The sequence below is a fragment of the Nicotiana tabacum genome, chromosome 4, assembly GCF_000715075.1.
Source record: "Nicotiana tabacum cultivar K326 chromosome 4, ASM71507v2, whole genome shotgun sequence".
Lineage (NCBI taxonomy): Eukaryota > Viridiplantae > Streptophyta > Magnoliopsida > Solanales > Solanaceae > Nicotiana > Nicotiana tabacum.
The window spans coordinates 101,795,146-101,818,804 of NC_134083.1; the positions used below are offsets into that span (position 1 = coordinate 101,795,146).

At 38.2% G+C, this 23,659-nt stretch overlaps 1 protein-coding gene and 1 long non-coding RNA gene across 3 annotated transcripts; one reads left to right on the forward strand and one right to left on the reverse strand.

Annotated features, from left to right (window-relative positions):
* Window positions 1-4,522: 4,522 nt before the first annotated feature.
* On the reverse strand, window positions 4,523-6,660 carry LOC107770376 (uncharacterized). Of its 2 annotated transcripts, none has more exons than XR_012708383.1 (3): window positions 6,519-6,660; window positions 5,457-5,522; window positions 4,523-4,831 (listed from the first exon to the last, which is right to left on the reverse strand). It is a non-coding gene; the product is annotated as an uncharacterized LOC107770376 (long non-coding RNA). The 2 variants fall into 2 exon arrangements; XR_001644595.2 differs by having other exon boundaries at window positions 6,498-6,660.
* An 840-nt stretch (window positions 6,661-7,500) lies between these two features.
* LOC107770374 (5'-adenylylsulfate reductase-like 5) lies at window positions 7,501-18,315 on the forward strand. The gene is made up of 4 exons (XM_016589679.2): window positions 7,501-7,922; window positions 16,179-16,360; window positions 16,690-16,814; window positions 17,210-18,315. The coding sequence occupies exons 1-4, from the start codon at window positions 7,764-7,766 to the stop codon at window positions 17,623-17,625; spliced, it is 882 nt and encodes a 293-aa protein (XP_016445165.1). The 5' UTR covers window positions 7,501-7,763; the 3' UTR covers window positions 17,626-18,315.
* Window positions 18,316-23,659: the final 5,344 nt, after the last annotated feature.

A 23,659-nucleotide genomic window follows, 5' to 3' on the forward strand; every position in this document is an offset into this window, starting at 1 on the left:
TTAGCCTAACATGGGGTATGTCGCATACATCACCTCAATATCAATACCACTCAGTCCAACATGACGCCTGGCATATGCGTCACCTCACTATCAATATCAAATCGGCTCTATGGTCAAAATCAGTCATCAATCCGCTCAAGTCTCCATATGCCAATATCTCACAAAAACATAATTCAATATACCACACAGAATATATCAAAATACCACAATTCAGATCAAACTTGTGTCACGCACAAGGACACAAACAACATGTGAGATAATATATAAATAGTGGAACAATAGAGGTAGAGATATAACACGCGAATATAATATCATGACTGAACAATATAACTACGACTAAGAAATATAACTCGACATATAAAAACATAGCCCTATCATATCTCAAACAAATAAAAAAATAGCCTAGACATAATTTCTAGCATGAAAATAACTCACGTAGTCATACAAATGGAGATAATATGATATCAAAGAAGCATGATAGCAAAACAAGGCATATAATAGTCTAAGATCTACTCGGATCATGAATAACCATAGTACACGCATATATGCTCGTCACTCCGCATATACGTCACCCCTAACATATAACAAATTTCACAACCAACATGAAAATTACCCTCAAATCAAGCTTAGGCAAGATATTTACCTCATTTGGGCTAGTCTTCAACCGCGAATCACATCAAAACCTGAATCTAGCCCTCTAATCGTGCAAATCCAAGCCAAACATCATCCAAGAAAGTCAAAAATACCATAGGAAGCGACCCCAATCAATAAAGCTTCGATCTTTGAAGAAATTTTCAAAAGTCAACAAAAGTCAACTCTAGCCACGTGCCCAAAATCCTTCTGATTTCTAAGATTTTAAAAGGAATTTTGGGTTTGTTCTTCTGAATTGAGCACTACAATTCAACCTTGAGTGTTGGTGATCTCAATAGGATTTCTTTGAGTTCAAAGTTGTGAGCATCCTTGTGTTTCCTTTAATTCAATTACTGATTTGTCGATGGGTATTCATTAAATTGAATCAGTGAAGTCCACTCATGTCATTTATTGCTTGGCGATTGAATTCAAGATTTTGAAATGATTAACAAAGACTGGTATAATTTGAACTGCCGAAGTTCTGTTGGATTGAATTTTTTGAGTTTATATTCCCTTATTACTATCATCTGAACTCTTTAGGATTGAGTTCTAATTCTATGAGCTTGATAATTAATTGGTACGACGCAATTCATGATTCTCTAAGTTTGAATTTTATGAGATTTTGAGTTGTTGTATTTAGTTGACATCTTGAGTAGTTAAATGGAATTGAAAATATAACTGATAATCGTCTTTGTTCTACTATTAAATCTTGTGAGTTCTGGGATTTTTTCATTGGGTTTGAACCTCCTGTTTAATTTGTGAGCGCGACTCGAAGTTTCTAATGAATTGTGAACTTTGTGAAGTATTCTTATATATGTGTGAGCGCGACTCGAAGTTGCTAGTGATTGAGCTGAATTTGTGAGTCATGAAGTTTGGTTTTTGAACATTGAAGCAAAGTTGTTAATTTCTTGATTGAACTGATTGATTAATTAGTTTCTACTGAGATTTGTTCAGTTTGTTACTGGTGAAGTTCTTTGTTGTTTCTACTGTTGGGTATCGATTTGTGGAACTTGAATTCTTTTGATCTGGTTGATTAATTTTGAACTTGCAACTTTCATTGAGTTTGAGAAAAACCTTGAAAAATGCAAAAAGTAAAAGAAAGGATGACAGACAAAAGATAGAGGGAAGTGAGAGAGAGAAAAAATGGCAACTCTAAAGTGAAAAAAGGAGAGGAAGTATGGAGTGAAGTGAGTGATTTGTCACAAAAAATGAGTCAAGAAGAATGTGTTGATGATTTTTTTGATTCGATTTCCTTTGGAAGAAAGATTCAATGTTTATGATGAAATGAGCAAATGTGAATGTGGAGATGATTTGGTTGAGCGTAAAAAGGAAAGTGAAGTTTTTGATGCTAATACTAGTATTAATTGCTTTACTTATTTAATTCCTACTTTTGAGAGAATTTTCTCTTTAGATTTTGTTAATGCTTCTATAAAAGGTAAGAATATTTCTTTTTATTTTTTTAATAACAATTTTGAGCAAAAAAAAAAACTAACTTAATTGATTATCTTGTGAAGATTCAGCAAGAGAAGGTTGCTAAGGGTAAAAAAAGCCTTGAACTAATACTTTGGCTTACTTTTTGTCAAGAGACTTTTATTTCGCCCAAAAACAAGAATGGTATGTACATTTGACTTATGTTTATCTTGTGTTTATCTAAGGCCATTGAGGCAAAAATGTATCTTTTTGAGTATCTTGTTATCTGTGTATGATGATTCATGATGAGCTTGGCCTATTTCTTAAGTTGCCATGTGAAGTTATTATTGGGAAGTATGTGAATACTTGGGGATTAAAGTTTGTTTTTGATGCTAGAGTTATTTCTTATTATGGTAAAGTATCTTTTTAGGATTGGAGAGTATGCTTTTTACCTTTTCTTATGACACTTGATTATACCATAAAGTTTGCACTTTGTTGAGAATTTTACAAGATTGTGGTTTTGTTGGAAGCATGGAACTTTACACTTTCTTGATTTTTCTTATGGGTATTATTTTTCTTATAGTCAAGTTTGTGTCATAAAAAGATTTGTTCTTTATAGCTTATGACGCTTGGCTATATCATAAGAGTGTTACTTTTGAGTACAAGATTGAGAACTTTGATCTTTTAGCTTGCATACACAATGATTTGATTGTGATTGGCTTGATACTTATGTTTGCCTTTGGTTTTGCAAGGTCCAAATTTGAGAACGAATTTCTTTCAAGGGGGAAGGATGGGACACACCGGAATAACATACTTAACAAGGATAATTTCCAAGTCAACATCATAGCATTGTAATGCCTTAAAGGGGTCAAGATCAAGTGTGACTCTATTGGCAATTTAGGCTAGCTTTGTAAATTAGCTCTATTTAGCTTCCTTATTAGCCTAACGATATTTTGGTTACTAATTCAAATATCAGTTCTAGTATAAATAGTCTGTTCCTTTTGAAAGAAAACTTATTATGGATTGATAAACAAAGACCAAACCTTGAGAGGTTTAGGGTATCTTTATTTTCTTTTTGTTTACAATATTTTCTTAGATTATCTATGTTAGGTTAATATTGTATGCGTTCATGTTCATACCCTTGGATTATCTTATGTATTTGAATGTTAATTTGCCGTACTAGTTAATATCATTACTAGGGGCTCTGAATTACATTCTTTACTTTGCTTAATATATGTTCTTTATTTATCATTATTCATCATAAGAATTTCAAGGGGTTTAACTAGTTTATAGTTAGATTATTATTTTTTCCTATTTTAAACTCTAATTTTCTATCTTTTGATTCCGTATATTTTTGCATTATCCGAGTTTTCAACCTGATTCCATATCAAAAATCAATACCAATATCCAATGACCCATAACCTGCCGAGTCCAAATATATAATAAGTTTTCAAAACCGAGTCCAAATAGGTACTCAAATCCCCAAAATATACTCCGTTAAAGTGTAGACAAAATTCCCAAATTTCCTTTCAAAATTTTAATTTTTAGGTGTAGAAATTCATGCATAATCACTATATAAAACCAAATTCAAGTGAAAATTGCTTACCTCCAAGCGTCCGATTCAAGCCTAACCAATCCGGAATGAACCCGAACTTTGCACACAAGTCCCAAATAATGAAACATACCTATTTCAATTCCCAGAACAATACTCTGACTATGATAGCCCAAAAGTCAACTCCTGGTCAAACTTATGAACTTTCTAAACCTTCAAATTTCCAACTTTCGATAATTAGGGCCAAATCAACCTAGAAACCTCCAAATCCATATCCGGACATATGACTCAATCTAAAATATCATACGAATCTATTAGAACCATCAAAATACGAATCCGGGATTGTTTACTCAAAAATCAAACATTGATCAACTTTTCCAACTTAAAGCTTCCGAATTGAGAATTACTCTCCCAAATCAACTCTGAACCTCTCGAAAATTGAAACCAATCATATACGCGAGTCATAATGTATAATATGAAATTATTCAATATCTCAATCCAGTGAACAAAGTTCTAAAGCTTAAAAAGACTTATCGGGTCGTTACAAGCAAATGCTAGGACGGAGAACAAAGCGGTTTGAGTCTGGTAGGTTGATGGAGCTCTCTGGTTTTGCTGTATGTTCGAATGTGATGTTGTTGCCTTTGCGTTAAAACACACGTGGATTGCAGTGATGTTGTGGCTATACAATTAAGAGACATGAGATCTAAATGCCTAAATACGTGAAAAGTAAAAAACACCCTTGATTTCTAATTTATAGACAATAAGCACACACGTCTAAACTTGAGCTTTTCTATTATAAACTAGATTGGAGAGCGGCTCTTGAGATGATATACTCTTAACTCGGTCATACTCTAAAATCTAATATGTACTTCATACAGGCATAAACTTAGGCTATAAATAATTGGAATGCATAAATTGAATATAAATGGGTGCTAAATGAAAAGCTGTAGACAAATTACAACTTCATTTGGTTATATACAGTACATTAAAGATTTTTAGTATGACCGATTACTTTGCTTCTCAAAATTACTAACTTCAAAAGCTAAAAAGATAACAGCTTAAAAAAGACATAACATGAGATATTACACGATATTCATCATTCACCAACATCGAGCTAGCACCAGATTATTTTTGCTTTGATTCAACTCTTACAATAAAGACACTATTCTGTCTCCTGCCGTTTCTACCTGTTGTTACTTTACTAATCACCAAAGTAACTTCTTGCTCTCCTTTCATATTCTGCAAAGCCACACAGTAATACTATTATTACTGAGATCTAGTAAAATTCTATCATCACAGGATGAGATAATGGAGAATTTTTATTTAGCAACTTATATATTGACCAATATAATTTAAATGCCTCCAAGCAGAATCACCAGCATATTGTTTAATGAGCGAATGGCTCAAGAGCTATGTTGTTCAGACTCTTTGAAAATATCTCCGGGTGCATGTCGGATCCTCCTAAAGTAGTGGATTTTTTCGAGGATCCAACACGGGTGCGACAATATTTTGGAGAGTCTGTGCAACATAGCTCAAGAGACTTGCACTACTTGTCCTTCAGATATCCATCCATATATTGTACATTGCTTGGTCAATCTAGCAATGAACTAAAATTCACCAAGTCATTTTTTTGATGACCGAGAAATCCGTCTAGGGCCGATCCTTTGGACCAACCGCAGCCTTCGAAACTCGGTGGATAATGGGCCCGCCCCTCTACTCTTACCACTGAGAAGCAACATTAAGGAGGAAAACAAACACATACAAAAATTATATGACTCGACTCTGCCCAATAAGATTTTTAAATATGTTTTCAAATATTGATGGAAGTATTAGTAGTAAAGATAAGAAGAGAAGCAATTGGAACCTATGGCAAGATCTTTCTTGACAGATTTAATTTCAAGCTCCACTTTCGTGAGTAGTGCCTCATCTTCTGGCAAAGGGACATGGAAGCAAAAAAAGTTACAGCAATTTTCAGTTCCTTCAATAAACCATATCCAACTAATTAAATTTATTTACTTAAGAATGAAGAAAATAATACCTTTTGAATCTAAATAGGATAGTTAATGTACATGTTAACTAACATTACAGTCAACCAAATTACCCAGATATTCACCACCAAACTATATTCTGTCAGCAACTAAAAGTACTCTCTTGTTTATCCTCATTTTGGTAAAAATGAATATGCCTCTCAACTTTCGTGATGCAAGCAATCAAAGGAAACACACAATCTCTAGATTTGAGATTGCGAAAATCATTGGTTAATGAACCTCAAAGCTGGAGAATGTATGTGTGCTACAATCGGACATAATTTTGATCAAATCTTATTTCTATTACTAAAAGTTTCTCTTGCCGGTTATTTTTGAAGGTCAGATAAGAATATGTTTCTAAAGTTCTCGGATCGGCATATGCTAATAGCTTTCAGTAAGCCCTTATTCCATCCAAGATAACAGAGATGGGAAAGGTTAACAAAAGGTCAACCCCGGGCGGCAATAGAATTAAAGAACCAGAAAATACATAAATCAGATGCCAAAATAGTGACGCAGATCAAAATTTAATAGAAAAAACATAAAGAAAGTGTGAAAATAAATCCTGCCCAATTCTTATTTCTCTTCTCATTTTCACTGTTATTTTGGTTCATCGACTATGATAAGGAATCTTAAATATTAGGGAGAAAAATTAGAGTCAATAATTCATACTTTCATTCCACAAATACAAAAGCCAAAGAAAAGGCTTGACCATATCTCCCAGTTTGAGCTGTCTCAAATCCAAAAGTTACTCAATCTAAGAGATTTTCTCATCATTGTCGCATCAGGTTATAATCATAATCAAACAACCAAAAAGAAAAATAAAGAGATAAAGAAAGCATGTAAGAGAACCAAAGCAACAAAGAAGCAAGAATACTAACATAGGATCGATGGAAAAATACCATAGTGACAGAGAAGAAACTCGGAAAAGAAATAGAAGGAAAGAAGGAACGAATTTGATACAAACAAAGAAGAGAGTCAGGGATAGTCGAAACAATAGTCGCCTTAAGCAGGTCACTCAGCATATATACATAAGAGTTCTGTGTGTAGCAGCTATGGAAAATGACATCTTCAGAGTAAAAGCCACGTTTTAAGGTTAAGCACTATAAAAAGTCTGAAATACCCTCAAACAAAACTTTAAAGATTTTAAGCTAACATGTCGAAACTACAAGCTTAACTAGGGGTGTTCAAAACCAAACCGAAACCGAAAACCGAAGTTTAATGAATCCTTACGTACTATGCATCAGAAGATCCCAGGCTTGGCTTAGCTTAGCTTATTCTCCCACCCTACAACAAGATTGTTTAAGTTGATGTCTATGGTTCACCTCTCCTTTTGTTTTTTAAAACTAATGCATGTTGTCTATGTTTAATAGAAGAACAACAGTGTTGTGCCACATCTTTTTTCACTCTACAACACATGACACTATATCATTCTTATGTAGGCGTTAAAAGACATGTATGTCTGGACTCAATGTATAATTTTCTATTCTAAATTTGTATGTTAGGCGGTCAGCAAATAATTAATACACGCAATATAGATTGAATTAGGCCGATAAACCGCCCAATAATCGCCCGATAAGAGCTAAACCGATACCAATCCGCCCGATATCTTATCGGGTGGCTAGCGGATTAATACATTTAAAAATCGATAACCGTTAAGCCAAATCGTTAAGAGTAATTAACCGTCCAATCCGCCCGATAAGCAGCCCTAAGCTTAACATGTCAATTAAGCTATTTTTCTGTTATATAGAAAAATATATAAATAAAATAGAAACCCAAAAACATCGTATCCATAAAAAATACAGTCACTGTAATAATCTAATTAGTTCAGTTAAATTAAGTAATACTAATAAAAGTTAACATCCATGATCCGCCTAGCGAGTCAGAGTTGAGAAATGTGTCATGGAGGTGATTCTTACTAGTAGTATTTATTATGGATGGATGGATGGGAAATATAGAATCCATAGGCAAAGAACGACTTATGGACAAGACACCCTATATAGATAATAATATAATAATAATAGATTTAAAGAGAGAAACATCCTTTTTCTGAAGAGAGAGAAACAGATAGGTTTGACGAAGAAATCAAAGGCCTAATTGTGTTGTTATCTTCCTTTTCCTTTGTGGAATTTTTGTATTTGAAGCTAATGGAGGAATTGAGGAAAAGGGTCTATGGAATAGTATTGTTCTTCTGCATTGGTTGTTTCATATCTTTTTCACCATGCGATGCGTCAGCACCTCCTCCATATCTGCTTGCTCTTCGTTCTCAATGTCCTCTCTCTTTTTCTTTCCAATCCCCTCTTCAGGTCAGCTTTTCATTTCTTGCTGGTTTATATTTTTGGTATTTTTCTGTTGCAAATTTCTTGTGTATGTATTTGGTGTTTCTTTCTGCTTTTTCCCTTTTATGCAATTTTTGCTTCTCTCTTGATTTTCGCAATTATGTGGGCTTTCTCTTGTTTTTTGCGTTGATTTTCTGGGTAATAACTCTTAAAGCTAGAAACTTTTTAACTTAACAAACTGGGAAATAAAGATTAAGAAATTCTGAATTTATTTATGATAACAGTTTTTTTTCTCTTGAAAGTTATTTTGGAAAATTTTTCATGTCACTTGATTCTTAATATGGTTATTTCTTTATGAATTTTTGTTTTTTAAAAACGTTTCTGTGGTGAGCATATTTGCCTATGTTTTGTTCATTTGTCTCTGCCCTCAGGCACTTATCTTGGAATATATATGTAGATACTAAGCCTGTCAAGAAAGGCTTAGGGTAGATCCTTAGTATGCTTTGTCCTTCTTTCTAGATAGTAGGTGTTGCTAAAATCTTAGTGATGCATATGATCTCAACAAATGGTCAAAAAATCTAAGAGGACTGTATTTCTAATTGCTAGTAATATCTTTGATTTCAAAAGTATGGTCAGGAAGTTTAAAAGTTGGCGTTTGTAAATCTGTTTTAGTTTTTGGATGGAGACTATCAACAGTTTGGCGGTGATCACTGTAGCTTTGTTGGAATTCGTCACTTGAGTCATGACACGTAGTAAGACACAACCATCTAATAGTTATAGGGAAGGAATAATCCAAAAAGATTTTTCATTCAATAAGATCATTAGAATTTGAAATAGAAGGTACACAAAAAACACCAGTTTGTTATTCAACATCTGGAAGCTTGAATCTCATACTAGATTTAAACCTTCCAGCATTGACCGTTCACTAGGATTATGCTGATTGACAAATGCTCTTATGATCTGTTCATGAATAGCTTTCTTATGAAACCAAGTTTCAACATCTTGGTTTCTCCTTTGACCGTCAATCTCTATAAATCTCCGGGATCTCTCTGTTAATGGATATTTCTGCATACACCTTGCATATTCAATTGCTGCTGATATTTGAAAAGCCAGATGTTTAATTGAGGTTGTTTACCCTAAAGTTGATACTAATTTTTGCCAAACTGAATTAAAAAGACATACCATAAAGTGATACTAATTTTTATTTTTACAAATATATAAGAAGTAGCTGGTAAGAATGTCAGAGTCTCGTTTCACATCTCAATGGAACTGTTCTTTGAGAAGTTTTCCCAACCCCTCTGCTGTTCCTTTGGTCACACTTTTAGCCCACTAGTTGTCGCTTAACTCATTGGTGGTAGTCTTCTTCTTGTCGATTCTTCTTGAATAATCAAGTAGGTTGGATTAATCACTTGTTTGTCTTGCACCAACATCTTAAAAAAAGTTCTGATATTCATTGCAAGCATAAAGTTTGACTCTATAGGCTATCAATGCAATGATAAAACTCTGAGCTTCAACCATTTAAACTTGTTCAGAAAAGTTTGCACATAGCTGGGTTTCTCTATCTAGAAACTATTCTCTACCCTCAAAGCGCTCTGGTTCCTTTCTTCCTATAGTTCAAGACAAGCTGGTATAGTCCTCCATGTCTTCCTCAACCCCTTTTGGATTCTGCATCCATTCCAGCACCTAAGGACCTGTTTAATTCTCTTTGGCATCATCCAATTCATCCCAATAATGTTCACAATAGCTCCCACTATTGTCTAGCTGTAGGACTATGCGGAAAAAGATGGCAAATATCCTCATTTGCTTCAGCACACATAAAGCACCTGCTGCATATCCGGATATCTCTCATCCGTAGATTATGCTGAGTTAGAACTTAAGTGTGTTATCACCCAACCAAAGCCAGCCACCTTGTAAGGGGCTTTAGTCTCACAATCATCTTTCTTGGCCAGTGGGGAAGATCACAATTTACAGTTAAAAGAATTTGGTAGTACTGCTTCACTGTAAAATTTACATCCCTTGGTGCAGTTCATTTTAAAGGATCAGCTTTTGCAGGAAAATATCTTGTTGTCCCAACTCCAGAAATAACTTGGCCAATCTTTCAACTTCCTAGTCATAGCAGCTCTTCTAAAACATATTTTCCTCTCATTCCTGATCTTCTTTGTGCTATTGTCGCCTCAGTATCTGCAGCAAAACTGTAAAGATCCAGAGTATGGACCTACTCTTGTGTTAGCCCCTTTGACAAAGTTCCTCGGCAGATGTGAGTTGTGACAAGGATTTTCATGATGGCCTTGGCACACAACCTGTAAAATGGGGCAACATCATGACGGGCAGCTCGGCATGACGGACTGAGCGGAGCTGACAAACGCACCTTGACGGAGGCGCATTTCACATGGACGTGCGGGTTGGCATGACAATGGCAAGGCAAAACCATGTCAAAGCAGGGGCCAAGACATGGCAAGGCAAGACAAGCAATAACAAGGGCATAGGCAAATTTGATCAAGTTGGGGGCGACTTGACATAAGCGGACAACTGAGACAACGGACGTGTGCGGCTAAGTCAATGGGCGGCAAGCTGTGGTCGTGACATTGGGGCGGAGCAGTGTCAAAGGGCAAGGCTGGGCGCAATGCCAGCCTTGGGCGTGCAACAACTGGCCAAAACAAGCACATGCAGTGCACATGACTGGGCAGTTGAGCGGTTACAACCGCCACATCCAAGCATGACTGATCATGGGGCTAAGTGGATGCACATTTTTTATCATGGCTGATTGTGTGGCTTAGTGATACACGTTTTTTAGCATGTTCTCCATGTTTGCCCATCAGTTGGGGCTTGTCAACTGATTGCTTTAAATGCTGCTAAGTGTAATTGGGCAGCCTGCACTATAGATATGTGCATAAGGCGACAGGGGCAGAACTTAGTCTTGTGGTAACTTGTTAAGCCAAAAACGTCTAAGTAATTCCTAAGGGTGGGAAAATCATTTTGGGGCAGAGAACTAGGGTGTTCTTTGTTCTTGACCATAGGGTTGGCTTTATTGTGTACTTGTATTCACATATTAATACGAGTTGGGAAGAAATTCCTGTAACTTTCGTATGTGGCTTTACTTTACTTGCTGCCTAAATTTTTCTAAGTTCCAAAACGTTCCTTAAATTATTCTAAGTGTTGGAAGGCTGAAGTCAAGGCTGGACTTGATTGCCGCGCAGTGGTGAACCTCGGGCAGAATTCGAGTGACGTAAATCACCCCTGTGACAACTGGTATCAGAGCGAGGCTGGATCGGGACGAAGACACGACGTTCAGTGGTTGAATTTCATGAAAGATGGCTGGTGGCAATGCAGAACTGAGGGAAAGAGTTGCTGCATTGGAGGCACTCGTCGGAATTGTTGATGGTGATCAATTTCTGACTATTGTGACTCGTCTCGCCTATCTTGAGGCCGAGATGAACAGGCTGAGCCAGGAGTGCACAGATCTGAAAGCGGAAAATGGGTTGCTGTGTCGTGCTGTTGGCAATGATGATGCACAGCTAAGTTGCTCGGACTCGGGTGCGGGTGTCCGATACGGGTGCGGATCTAGAGGTCAGATCCTTCATGATCTAAATTTAAAGATTCGGGGGTACGGATCCAGGTACGAATACGGGTGCGGGGATTCGGCTAAAAATAATTCAATTATTTAAAAATAGAGTTACAAAAATTTGTCTAAATTATGAGACATTATGTGGAAAACTTACAAGGTATTCCGAGAAGGAGAAAATATTGAACAAGAGTAGAATTTTAGAAGGAGATAAAAGGAAAACGATTGACATAGAAATTTATATATACAGGGTATTCCATTTTCTTCCATATCACCCTAGCTTTTGATTTGTTTTCAAAAATCATTGTATCTGTCCCAAATTTCTCCGTTGATTTTGGTCAAAGTACTCAAAATCGGTTGACCAGATCCGACACTGATCTCACACCCATACCCACACCCACGTCGTGTCGACACGGGTGCGGCACTGAAAGTAAAGAGTCCGAGCAACTTAGATGCACAACGTGGGGCAGATCATACCAAGGTCAAAATACCTGAGCCTAAAGAGTTTAATGGTGCAAGGAGTGCCAAGAAACTCGAAAATTTCCTGGGGGATATGGAGCAGTACTTTCAGGCTGCCCATGTGCGAGATGAAGACAAGGTCACCATAACGACTTTGTACTTAGTGGACGATGCAAAGCTTTGGTGGCGGACGCGCGTGGCAGATGATGTAAGTCCTGGTGGGCCTAAGATCGACTCTTGGGAAGGGCTGAAAAAAGAGTTGAAGGATCAATTCTTTCCTAGCAATGCGGGCTGGATTGCTAGAGATCGTTTGAAGAAGTTGAAACAAACTGGAACGGTCAGGGATTTTGTCAAAAATTTCAGTTCTTTGATGCTGGATATAAGCAACATGTCTGAGGAAGACAAGCTGCACAATTTCCTTTACGGGTTGCAGTCGTGGGCACAGATGGAACTCCGAAGGAAGAACGTGAAAGACCTTCCTAGTGCCATCGCTGCTGCGGATGCTTTGGGTGACTTCCGGCTGGGGCATGAATGTTCTGATTTTTCTACTGCTTCAAAGTCCAAAAATGGGAACAAGGACAAGGCAAAAAAGTGGAGGAAAAACGGGAATGACAAAGGAAATGCTGTTGAGGGCAATAACAATGGGAAGGAAAAGCAATGTGCTGGACCTTCGACAAACAAGGGACAAAACAACAAGTTTGATGGCTGTTTTATTTGTAAAGGACCACACATGGCGAGGGACTGTCCGAAACTTGAACGGCTTACAACTTTGTTTGCTGATGAAAAAGGTGAAGATGAGTTGAACAAGGAAGAACAAGAGCAGGAGACGGCATATTTAGGGCCTATGATGGTGCTGAAAAATGCGAAAACTGCATCGTCGAGGACGATGAATTCTTCGGGTGGGGGTGGTTTGTTAGCCCCTTGACAAAGTTCCTGTGGGTTGTGACAAGGATTTTCATGATGGCCTTGGCACACAACCTGAAAAATGGGGCAACATTATGACGGGCAGCTCGGCATGACGGACTGTGCGGAGCTGACAAACGCACCTTGACGGAGGCAAAGCGCATTTCACATGGACATGCGGGTTGGCATGACAATGGCAAGGCAAAACCATGTCCAAGCAGGGGCCAAGACAAGGTAAGGCAAGACAAGCAATGACAAGGGCATGGGCAGATTTGATCAAGTTGGGGGCGACTTGTCATAAGCGGACAGCTGAGACAACGGACGTGTGCGGCTAAGTCAATGGGCGACAAGCTGTGATTGTGACATACGGGCGGAGCAGTGTCAAAGGGCAAGGCTGGGCGCAATGCCAGCCTTGGGCGTGCAGCAGCTGGCCAAAACAAGCACATGCAGTGCACATGACAAGGCAGTTGAGCGGTTACAACCGCCACATCCAAGCATGACTGATCATGGGGCTAAGTGGATGCACGTTTTTTATCATGGCTGATTGTGTGGCTTAGTGATACACGTTTTTTCGCATGTTCTCTATGTTTGCCCATCAGTTGGGGCTTGTCAACTGATTGCTTTAAATGCTGCCAAGTGTAATTGGGCAGCCTGCACTATAAATATGTGCATAAGGCTGTCCCAAAGGGGCATAACTTAGTCTTGTGGCAATTTGTTAAGCCAAAAACGTCTAAGTAATTCCTAAGGGTGGGAAAATCATTTTGGGGCAGGGAACTAGGGTGTTCTTTGTTCTTGGCCATAGGGTTGGCTTTATTGTGTACTTGTATTCACATATTAATACGAGTTGGGAAGAAATTCCTGTAACTTTCGTGTGTGGCTTTACTTTACTTGCTGCCTAAATTTTTCTAAGTCCCAAAACGTTCCTAAAATTATTCTAAGTGTTGGAAGGCTGCCGCGCAGTGGTGAACCTCGGGCAGAATTCGAGTGTCATAAATCACCCCTGTGACACCTTGCATCCTGCCATAACTTAATTTTCCTGCTATCACCAACATTCAATCGCCTTATGCTGAAGAAATTCCGGCATAATTTCTGATATGCTTCCATCGTCCAACACCATTACTTTTCTGGTGGACCCACTCATTGAGTTTCCCATATTTTGTATGCATAACCCTTCGCCGTAGCACCTGTTTATCTTTTTATGTCTCTAAAGCCAGTTTGGTTTGGGATTCATAGGTTGTTCGCCCAGGTTCCCCTGCCTTCTTGCTTTGCAAATGTGCGTCTTACTTTATCGAATGGAAAGATAGGTTCCCTACCAAAAAAAGCTTCTCCTAATCCTGTCTAAATGTTGAATTAGCTTAGAAGGGATTGGGAAGAGTAACTTCATGTAGGTTCGCAGAGAATGTAAAACGTTGTTAATCTGCACTAACCTTCCTCCTAGAGACAAAAAGGAGCCTTAATGTCTCAAGGCGGAAGTAAACAGATGAAACAAAGTTATTAGGTCTGAGGTTAAGCTATTGTCTAGTACTAAGATAAGATCATTGCTTGCTGCAAGTAAGAGTGACCTAGAGCCTGTCTGATCTCTGCTTCTCTGGCTGCCTTGTTCTTTCGTCAACCCCTTTATCTGTTTAAAAATGAAAAAAAGGTTCGATTTTTGACTTGAATTTTCATATAGCGGAGCCTTCGCCAAAGGAAGCAACAAGAGTATCTTAGAATTCTACAAGAATATCTTAGAATTCTTCCTTGATCCTTTTTCTTACTCTCTCCGTCTCAATTTAGATGAGGTAGTTTGACTCAGCTAGGAGTTTAAAAAAAAAAAAAAGACTTTTGAAATTTGTGGTCTTTAAAGGTCGCTTTGTGGGCCATGACATTTGTGTGGTCATAAAAGCTTCTCATTAAGGGTAAAATGGATAAAATGAAGAGTTTAAAGTTGAATTATTTCCTATTGTAGAAATGTGTCATTCTTTTTGGAACGGACTAATAAGTAAAGTGTGTCATCTAAATTGAAACAAAGGTAGTATTTTTTTGGGTTTTAACAAGAAAGCTGATAAAACTACATCACATTCTGGGTAAGGAACAATTAATATTTGATTCTTCAGTGCTGAAAATAATCCACGTTTGTTTGCAGTTGTACACTGCTCTTGAATATGATGAATATAACAATACACATCAAGTAAGTTGGTGAAGGGGAGCTTTGGAGAAACAATAAAGTAGTGTTAAAGCGCAAAAAAACTCGCTTTTAGTACAAAGCGCAAATAAAGCATGGGCTTTAACGAAGAAAGGCGCAAATGGAGAAAAAATACAAATGTCTGTGTAATCCAAAACTAATACGTATAAGCATGAATAACAAACATATGGATAAAGAAATTGAAAAAAAAATACGATAAAGTGAAATATCAGTTATTTAGTGTCGCCTCTTCAGGATTACGCTCATTGGCATGGAAAAGTATGCTTTAGAGCATTGATGACAACACTGAAGTGCCCGTTAAGCAAAGCGAAGCGCTCAACATGTTTTGCGCCTCTTCAGGGCTTAAGCACGCTTTAAGCGCGCCTTTGACAACACTGCGATGAAGTTGTCTCCATGTGACGTATAGGTCACGAGTTTGAGCCATGGAATCAGCCATTGATGGTTGCGCAGGGTAGGCTGCCTACATCACACCCCTTTGGGTGCGGCGCTTCCCGAGATCCTGCGTGAATGCAGGATGCTTCGTGCACCGGGCTGCCATTTTTACATCAACTAAGTTGGTGTGGCTTGCCTTCAGTCTGGATTCTCGATTTGCATTCTTTAAATTTCCAAAGATAATTGGCGCAGTCAATGTTTATTGCACAAGTGAGGTGATCATTTTAATCCAGTAAAAATGACAGATAAATACTCGCGTATTTTAAGGTTGAAATACCTTGAATTTTACATGGACTTTTCACACATTGCGCATGAAATATATGGACAACATTTTCTCTCTTGCAGCCCCTTGATGCGCAGAATAGAATAATTGATGCATCTAGACGTACGGATCAGAAAGGAAAAAGAAAAAATAACATCTTAGTGTGCTTGCAACTGATTCTCTTATCTTGTCACATTCTTTGAATTGATTCATTGTCTTCATTGGAGTTATTACTTAGCTTCACCGGCTGGAAAGATAATTCATGTGCATCAACAAAGGTCTAACAGTTTCATTGTAGGCACATCTTTCACTTAGTGAAAGCCGCGTTCACATATTATTGGATTTCAACATAGAAAATGAGCCTATGGTTATCTTGCTCAAGTTTGGATGTTAGCATTAATGTTTCAATGGTTCTCATTTGAGTTTTCCTCTAGTACAGTGATTAAATACCTGCTCCTTTCATGTCTTTGTCACTTTCAGGTTGGTGGAGACTTCATTGACAGAGCCCTGACCTCCAGGCAACGGAGTACATATACTTCAGCGTTGTTCTATGCTTCCTGGTGCCCGTTCTCAAGGAGAATTCATTTCATCTTTGAAGCCTTAAGTTCTATGTACCCTCAAATTGAACACCTAGCCGTTGAGCAATCTTCAGCCATGCCGAGGTGAGAGAATGCTCCTCTTTGTCAAAAAGAAAGCGTACTGTCATAATTGCTGGAATGGAGTATGATTGTGAAATCTTTGCTTCTGATATGATGGAATCTTATGGTTTCACTGCTAAATCTGCTGGGGCTAATGTGTCTGGAGAAGCATTTATTTCTTCTAAAGGCGAGGAACGAAGTTTCCTCTTTTTCAATAACATGAAATATTCAAAACAGGCCAACACTGTAAAACACTTGAGTTTTCCAAGAACGAAATCATTCATTTATGGATACTGGTACAAATTTGCAATTTTTTTATTAACTGAACTGCTTTTTTATGATCCATGTTGCAGCTTGTTCTCAAGATATGGTATACATAGCGTGCCTGCGATATTAATTTTTAACCGAACGTCAAGGACGTGGTTTCATGATTGCAAAGATCTTGATTCACTTTCAAAATTTTACAGGAGAACTACAGGTACTTGTCTTAAATAAGCAAAAATTAGTATCGGGTTTTTGGGCCAAACTGGGGTTAGTTATAGTTAAGGCTTAACCGTATACGTCATACACGCTTGAATCTAGGTAGAATAAAATTTCCTCATATTTAGGAGAAGTGGTAACTGAGTGAAAATCTATTCCCTCTCTCAACTAATTGCCAGAAAACTTTATAAAGGAGTAATTAATTTTGGCATGTAGATATGATTCTGGGAACCAATGTATGTTCTCCAAGATATAGATTAAGAGGAATTTTGGGGTCCAAGGAGATCAGTTAATAGCTTCTTTTCGCTATGTCTATTGAAGTATGAACTATGGCTTGCTTCTTTTGACCTGCCTACCACGTCTAATTTCCTCTTCTGGTTGTCTTGAATGCAGGACTTAAACCAATTCAGTTTGTTGATGTTGATCATTCTGGTGTATTAAGGAAAAATGCAAGATTTGCAACGGAGTCCAAGCTCTCCCTGCCGCTCAATGAAATGTTAAGTCGAGAACCTTACTTGTCATTTGCTGTTGCATTCCTTTGTTTAAGGGTAATATGGATTGTTGCCCAAAGACTCATGTACCATATCAAAGCTTTTTGGACGAGGTACAGACCCAATCCAAATTTAGACATCTTCGGTGAAACTGGCCAAATCTTGAGGCGGATTGTTCAGACGATAGATATGAAGGGGCTTTGGACAAAGCTAAGACAATGCAAGATCAGGAACTTGCACCATGGTGCAAGGAGTGCACGCGTGTGGGCTTCATCTTTGGCTTCTGTCTCCCTAGGTGAATCATCAACTTCTAGATAGTCGCGCTTAGAAAAATCTCTGACTGTGTATATAGTTGCTGTGAGGAGGGGTTGGAATTCTCAGGTTACTAAAAAGAAAACCTCCCCGGTTTGAACTAAAGCGAAGGGAGATAGAGAAGCCAAAAGGAGACCTGGACGTTTAATGGAAATCTTATAGATCATGCTGGGCTTCCCCTTTAATTTGTGTCCTGTGGTGTTTGTCAGTAAGAGTATGCGTCCTTTGTAGAGTTTCTGCTGTTTAACTTATGGACCGAGGCATCCAGGGCTACGGAAGAATGGCTAATAAGAAGGTTAGAGTTTAAATCTTGCTTACAGCATTTGCAAAAGGTGTTCTACTTAAATGCACAATGGAACCAATTGTTGTTGTAAGTCTATGAAACGGGATTTGTGGGGTTGGAATAGAAGAAAAATGGAGAGCATTGGAGATTTCTCCTGTAAAATAAACAGCAAAAAATGGTTTGATCTATCTGTAACACGAATTAAGTGCCTTGAACTCTCTCTCAATATTTCCTCCTCCCAACCCCTTGTGTATTAGTACTGAAAACTCATGATATAGATTAGTTTGTCGTTGCTACTTCGTGTCATTGTGTATGTGACAGAAGATGAAACATATCTTTGCGACTTTGTATGACAGACTATGAAATGGTTACTTTGTTAGTCCAGAAAGCTGACAATGAAAACTATTTTTTTCAATGTGACTTTTGTGAATAAGTCATTGTCTGATAATGTGCAAGGAATCCCTTTCTTTGTGCTAAAAAAGATGGATTAAACTTATACTTTATGCTTTTTATTATCGTGGTTCCTTGTTAGTAATAGACCCTCGTGGTTCCGGTCCTTTTTTAGACTCCGCGCATAACGGGAGGGTAGTGTATCGGGCTGCCCTTTGGTTCCGTGTTAATAATAATACTATAGACATGTGGATAAGCTCAACTATGTTTCTTTTCTTGGGTAAAAGTAAAGGAAAAAAAAGTAGGCGTTGACCTTGAATAAATCAATACTTAAATTTAATTTCTTCAAAGAGCTTAATGCTCTGACTTCTCATCCACTCCACTATGTGGGTATATTCTAAATATCTAATCAACTTGCTCCTTTGTTCCAAATTGATTAATGGCGTAATTGAATTGTATGGTGCAATACTCTTTTCAAATGCTGTCAAAAAAAGCTTCAGAAATAAATGGTTCATATTTTATCGTGGTCATTTGGTTCACCGGTTTAACAAAAAAATCTTTGGTTACTCTTATTTATTGGCTCCATTATATTGGAAAACATCGCAATCGTGCTTTAAATCTCCTCATGCCTCATAGTTTGATTCTGATAGAGATGTGTTAAACGGAATGATGAAACATAAAAAATCTTGGGAGACTATGAACAGATAGATGTCTTTTATTTCAAAGTAATATTATCTCAATTTCTTAGAACTTTGAATAGATAAAGCCAACTGAATAATATAAAAGGGTTGAGTTAGAGAAAAAAGATATTCTATCACTGAAGCTAAAATAGATCATGGAAGTCTAAGATTTACGTCCCAACATCGGAAAGAAAAAGATTAAGGTGATTTTTATAGAAAAAATAGGCATTTCATATTTTAGCCAACGTTTTTGGTTTCTCCATCAGGTGATCGATATCAACATTGGATCCAATTAACTCGAATTTGCGCTGTAGAAGGCCAAATAGTGAGGGACACATTCTCGGGTGAATGACACAAATAGGATATTTCTGTACAACTATTATTTTTTGACCACCGCAAGAGAAGTTTTGGGAGAAAATCTCTTTGCGCTAGAATTTTAATGCATGTTGGGCGAAATTTTCCTTAACATCGTATGGTGATCGTCAGTATTTTACCACAAATTCTGACGGATCACCAGAATTTTTAGTAATTTATGGATGAAAAATCTGGTAATCTCTAGAATTTCTTACGCTTCAAAATTCTGGCGCGAAGTTATTTCCCAAAACGTTGCTTAACGAGGTCAACATATGTTAGAAGCTCAGAGTGAGCTCATGCAATGGGTTTCAATGGAGGAAACCCTAGCTGTACAGTAGAGAGAAAAGAGGAAAAGAACTATTGGAGAAAATACCTATTATTATTAATGAATCTCCTAACCTCTTATTTCCGTAAATACAAGTATTTATACTTGTGTTACAATGTGGCTATATTTACAAAGGTAAAATGGCTAAAGAATATAAAAGCTATGTTGTTATATGTGTGTGTTATTATGTGGGCCGTTGGGACAGGAGTGGGCCTGGTCTGAAGTAGTTCGGAACTAAGGTCCAATCTGCTCAACCCCTAATCTGCTCAACACCCCCTCCCCTCCCAAGCTTGGGGGTGAGAACACTCCAAGCTTGCCTAGTAAATGATGGTGAGAGAGGCTTGTAAGGGGCTTGGTCATGATATCAGCCACTTGTTCAGCACTTGTAACATAATGAAGGGAGACCAAACCAGAAGTAACATGGTCGCGCACATAATGACAGTCAATCTCGATGTGTTTGGTACGTTCATGAAAGACTGGGTTCTTAACAATGTGGATAGCAGCCTGGTTGTCACAAAAAACAAGAGCAAGATGGGTAATAGAGACACCAAAATCAGCAAGTAACTTGATTAACCATGACACCTCAGCAACTACTTGTCGAAGGGTCCTATATTCAGCCTCAGCAGAGGACATTGATACAATTTGCTGCTTCTTGCTCTTCCAAGAAACATGGCAGCCACCAAGAGTGATAAAATAACCAGAGACATACTTCCTAGAGATGGCACAAGCTGCCCAGTCGGAATCAGAATAAGCCTTGAGAGAGAAATCAGTACCAGGAGAGAGGAGAATTCCTATAGTTGGGGCAGCAGATAAGTAACTCAGAACATGGATAGCAACAAGCATGTGAGGGACTTGAGGAGCTTAGAGGAATTGACTGAGATGTTGTACTGAGAAAGCAATATTAGGTCTTGTGTGTTGTAGAAAATTAAGTTTGCCAACTATCCTCCTATAAGTACTAGGATCAGATAGTGGCTCCCCCATATCAGTTGAGAGTTTGACAGAGCCATCGAGAGGAGTGACCATAGAGGAAATATTCTAGCAATGAAACTGTGAAAGTAAATTAGAGATAAATTTGTATTGAGTCATAAGAAAATCAGCAACAACTTTAGTGACTTCCAAGCCCAAAAAATAGTAAATAAACCCCAGGTCCTTGATTTTAAACTGAGCATCAAGGAAAGCCTTGACATCATCCAGCTCAGAAACATCATCACCAACTAGAAGGATGTTATCAACAAAAATAACTAGAACTGTGAGGGAACTGCCAGTGGACTTTGAGGAATAAAGAATAGTTATTTTTACTAGGAATGTAGCCTCTACTGAGCAAGGCCTAAGACGGCTTAGAAAAAAACTGTCTAGAGGCCTGCTTGAGGCCATATAGAGACTTCCTTAGTGTAACGATCCGGCCGGTCGTTTTGAGTATTATAGCCCCATTCTCCCATTTACTTCTCTATTTGTGATTTATAGCTATATTATGACCTATCAGATTAGTTAATTCGGGACCGGAAGGATTTCAGAATGAATTGAGACACTTAGTCTCATAATAAAAAATTTAAGTTGGAAAAATCGATCGGATATTGACTTATGTGTAAACGACTTCGAATTTGAATTCTGATGATTCCAATAGCTCCGTATGGTGATTTTGGACTTAGGAGCATGTCCACAAAATTATTTGGAGGTCCGTAGTGGAATTAGGCTTGAAATGGCGAAAGTTAAATTTTTTGGAAAGTTTGACCGGGGGATTGACTTTTTGATATCGGGGTCGGAATCCGATTCTGAAAATGATAGGTCTGTAATGTGAAATGTGACTTGTGTGCAAAGTTTGAAGTCATTCCGGATTGATTTGATGTGTTTCGGCACAAGATATAGAATTTGAAAGTTCAAGTTCATAAATTTTTGATTTGAGGTGCGATTCGTTGTTTTGATATTGTTTGATGTGATTTGAGGCCTCGAGTAAGTCTGTGGTATATTTTAGGACTTGTTGGTGTATTTGGTTGAGGTCCCGGAGGCCTCGGATGAATTTCGGATGGTTAACGGATCAAATTCGGACTTAGAAAAATGCTAGAACTGCTGCCTCTGATGTGATCGCACCTGCGAGGGTCTTGGCCGCAGGTGCAGCGGGGTTGGTGCAGATGTGGGCCTGGGGTTGGCCTGGGGTCTTCGCAAGTGCGACGATATTTGCGCAAAAGCGTGACCACAGATGCGGTCCTAGGCATCGTAGAAGCGATCTGGGCTGGCCAAGCTATTCTCGCAAAAGCGAGTTGTTTTCCGCAGAAGCGAGGGTCGCAGGTACGACCTCTTGTCCGCATCTGCGAAAGGGCTGGACGGAATCCTTTAAATTCGAGGGTTCGTGATTTTTCACCATTTTCGGATTTTGGAGCTCGGTTTGGGCGATTTTGGAGAGGAACTTTTCCACACGACTTGGGGTAAGTGTTCTTAACTCCCTTGTGATTATATTCCATGAATCTATCTTCATTTTAGCAATTGGTTGATGAATTTAAAGAGGAAATTGGGGGTGTTGGCCTAAAGTTCATAATATGAATTTTTTGAATTTTGAACATTGATTTGGAGTTGGAATTGAGTGAAATTAGTATGGTTGAACTTCTAATTGGATGGGTTGTCGGATTTTGTGAGTTTCGTAGCGACGAGACGTGGGCCCCACGGGCAATTTTTGGAATGTAATTTCGAATTTTGTAAGAAAATATTAGTATTTTGATATGGAACTTTCCTATAAATTGTGTGGACTGAATCAAATTTATTGTGGCTAGATTCGAGCCATTCAGTAGTTGATACGCGCAGAATGGGATTTCAGGAGCATTGTTTAGCTTGCTCGGCATTGGATTCGTCTTGTTCGAGGTAAGTAACTCTTCTAATCTTGGAGATGAGGGTATGAACCCTGATTTTACGTGTTATGTATTTGGTGTTGAGGTGATGCACATGCTAGGTGACGGGCATGTGGGCGTGCACCGTGTGAACTATGACAGTTATTTCTGTAGTACTGTGTAGTTATCTAAACTTGTCTGAAATCATGAAAATCTCTACGTACTAGAGTTATCAAAATGTGATCCATGCTATAAACTATGTTTAGACTACATGTTTATCTTGTTGGGATCCACCGAGGTCATTTCTGCTGTTAAGTTATCTGCCTTCATTGCATTACATACTCAGTCATACGCACACATTCATATGCATATCATATCTCAGTCTCTGTTGTTATTTATTTATACATCATATCATCATTTTCGGGCTATTTTCATGACATTGTGAGCCCATGAGAGAGAGACTGGAGAGATTGATGACTGAGTGAGGCCGAGGGCATGATTGATTCTAATATTGATACTGATTTATGATAGTGCTTGGGCTGAAGGAGCCCCTCCGGAGTCTGCACACACCCCCAGTGAGCGCGGTTGATATTATTGAGGGATGAATCTTCCCTGGACATTGATCTTGTCCGAAGTATTATATACCTGGAGATGGATCTTCTCCACGGGCTGCATTGGCCCTACTCGGTATTGAGTGACTAATGATCAGTGCTGTATATGTTCTGGGATGGATCTTCCCTGGGCCGTATGGGCCATATATAGTACCGAGTGGTTGAGTATTCGAGAGTGTGTTACCTGGGGATGGATTTTCTCCACATGGTTGGATTGGCCTTCCTCGGTACTGGGTGACTTATAGTCAGTGATGTATATTTTCCGGGATGGATCTTCCCTGGGCCGTATGGGCCATATACAGTACCGAGTAGTTGAGCATGATGAGTGTAAAGTGTGAGGCTGTCAGCATGGTGCATCATATACAACATTGCATTGATATGCACACATGACATACAGGCATAGAGATGTATTTTCCTCATGCTGTACGGTATCACTTCATTCATGATTTCTCACATGTGTTGACAGATGGGCATAGTAATGCATTTGTTTTACACTAGTTATCTGAAAAGAAAATAAAATATTTTATTTATTATTGAAAGGATTTTTTTGGAAAAATTATTGTTTTCAAACTTATTCA

Excerpts from the sequence above, each read along its gene's own strand:
- LOC107770374 (XM_016589679.2), top strand. The coding sequence starts at position 7,764 with ATGGAGGAATTGAGGAAAAGGGTCTATGGAATAGTATTGTTCTTCTGC. Across the intron at positions 7,923-16,178 it reads CTTTCCAATCCCCTCTTCAG|GTTGGTGGAGACTTCATTGA; the intron begins GTCAGCTTTTCA and ends TGTCACTTTCAG. Across the intron at positions 16,815-17,209 it reads ATTTTACAGGAGAACTACAG|GACTTAAACCAATTCAGTTT; the intron begins GTACTTGTCTTA and ends TCTTGAATGCAG.